This window comes from Colobus angolensis, unplaced genomic scaffold (assembly GCF_000951035.1).
Source record: "Colobus angolensis palliatus isolate OR3802 unplaced genomic scaffold, Cang.pa_1.0 Scaffold143, whole genome shotgun sequence".
In the NCBI taxonomy this organism is placed as follows: domain Eukaryota; kingdom Metazoa; phylum Chordata; class Mammalia; order Primates; family Cercopithecidae; genus Colobus; species Colobus angolensis.
The window spans coordinates 1509342-1511628 of record NW_012114522.1 but is presented as its reverse complement, the minus strand read 5'-3'; the positions used below and the strand labels follow the sequence as shown (position 1 = coordinate 1511628).

Sequence of the window (2287 nt, the reverse complement as noted above, 5' to 3'; positions counted from 1 at the left end):
GGGCACAGTTTCTTCAAATCCTGGCTCCGCCACTCCCTGGCTGGGAAACCCACTGGGCTTCTCTGCATCTCAGTTCTCAGCAGCAGTGATCATCTGGGCTGTATGGGCTCAGGGGATGGTCAGTGGCCAGCCCCCCGACACGGGACAGCAGGCCCTCCGCAGAGATGACCATCCTTGCCCCTCCTACTACTGGGAACTCTCACCTCCTGCCCTGCCCACCCGGCCCCTGGCACTACCTGCCTCTTGGCACACCTAGCCCAACCCAGGTGTAGCCTGGGCCATGCTGAGGCCAGGCACTGGGCCCTCCCTGGCTAAGCCAGTAAGGACTCATGCATGGACTTCAGCATTCCCTGAGGACTGAGGGGTGGGGTCCTGCCCACTAAGGCTCAATCTCCATTTGAGCAGAGACCCAGGTGCTGGCAGATGCCTCAGCAGAAAGAACTCAGTCATGGGGCCATGGGGCAGGGATGGGGTTAACCCCTCTGTGGCTCACAGCCCGGGGACCTCAGGGCACGGGACATAAGCACTGACACGCTGAGTCCCTCTAGCGGAAGATGGACACAGCCCTATAAGCAGTGGGTGCTGGAGGGCACCCAGTGGGCCTGTGTGCGTCGCCCCTCGAGGGCATCATCAGGTGGGAGGGAGACACAGGGTCAGTGATGAGGCCAGCAAGGGCCACACTGCAGTGCCTGGGGCACTGCCTCAGCTGGACGCCAGAGAAGGCCTCTCCAAGGCAGCGACAGTCAGCTTATACTGAAAGAATGCAAGGCACTCCAGGCAGCTGGAGCAGCAGGCACAAGGCCCTGGGGTGGGCACGGGCCTGGCACAACAGATGGAGAGGCCAGTAAGGTTGGATCTGGTGGGCAGGAAGGGAGCGTGGGGTGAAGATCTGGATTGGATCTGGAGGGATGCAGTGGCTGCCTGGGGCTGGGGCGTGGCAGGGTCAAGGAGGCTGGTGGAGGCTCCCTCAGGGGAGCAGCCTGACTCCATCTGCTTTGAAGAAATCATTATGGAACATGGCTGGCTGGGGAGCCACAGGGAGGCAGCTGGGGGAAAGTGGGACAGGGGAGAGTAACCCGAGTGACAGCCATGGATGGTCAGAGGGGACAGAGAGGCCTGGGGATTCCAGGACAGGGATGGGGGAGAGGCCTGCAGGGCCAGGAGCCCGCATGGTCAGATGTGGGTAAGACCTGGGACTGGGGAGGCCAGTGGGGAGTGGGAAGAGGGCAGAGGCCACAGTGTGTGGACCTCCAACCTCTGCCTGTGCAGACGGGCAGTGCCACCACCCCATCTCGAGAGGAAAAGGCAGGCAGGGGATGGGCAAATCCCCTGCAACCACAGAGCCAGCATGGCGAAACACCAGAATGAGACTGTCCAGACTTGTCCTGGGCTCTCCCCACAGAAGCTCCCCCACGTGTGACCACTTTCCAGAAGCCACCAGACCCCTGACCCACAGGAGCATCTCAGCTCCGCAGAAATGCCCATCGGCCCTTGGGGCCCCCCCGCGAGGCCCTGTCCTCCCTTTACCTCGCCGTCGGCCCTGCCAATCGGGGAGTCCAGAACGAAGTCAGGAGGCGCGATCACGTCTGCCAGGGCAACTGCGTCGCCTTTCAGCTGTCGGAAAACAAAGCCCGGACACTTGGCACCTCCCGGGAATTTCCATGGTGACCGAAGGGTAACAGCCCTGTCCGTGTTCGCTGGGACCCACTAGCGGCAGGTAACCTGAGCGGCACGTGCGGCTCTGCCGCCAAGGCATGATCTCTTCACTGGCCTGGATTCCAGTCCCTTGCTGTGTGCTGGAATGTTTCCACCATGCTGCTTTCACTCAGGACTTCCAGGGCTTGTTTCTTCCCAAAAAGGTAGAAAAGGCCCTTAAAAGTGACAACCCTGCAGCTCGTGAATTAGCAGCTGCCTCCAGAGGCTCATTTCTAAGCCTTGGCTTATCTGGGCATCTGCTGTTCCAGTAAAGGAAAATATGTCCAGAAAACACATAATAGAGAAGGCATTTATGAGCACTTGGAAAAGCCATAAGCATATGAAGCCTCCTCGGTTGGCAGTGGTTTTATTACTCTCTTATTCCACTGGACAAATTATTCTTCAATATGACACATGAAATTTATATGAGTGGATTCTCAAGAACTTTCTTAAAATGCAAAAAAAAGGCCGGGCGCGGTGGCTCAAGCCTGTAATCCCAGCACTTTGGGAAGCTGAGGCGGGCGGATCATGAGGTCAGGAGATCGAGACCATCCTGGCTAACACGGTGAAACCCCGTCTCTACTAAAAATAC

General features: G+C 58.6%; 1 protein-coding gene across 1 annotated transcript in view; it reads right to left on the bottom strand.

The window, feature by feature from the left end:
* Positions 1 to 2287, bottom strand: part of ACOX3 (acyl-CoA oxidase 3, pristanoyl) — a 55463-nt gene that overhangs the window by 3808 nt on the left and 49368 nt on the right. Inside the window, exon 17 of the mRNA XM_011935388.1 lies at positions 1528 to 1614. Within this exon, the coding sequence (XP_011790778.1) occupies positions 1528 to 1614 (87 nt within the window). The remainder of the gene's footprint in view (positions 1 to 1527; positions 1615 to 2287) is intronic.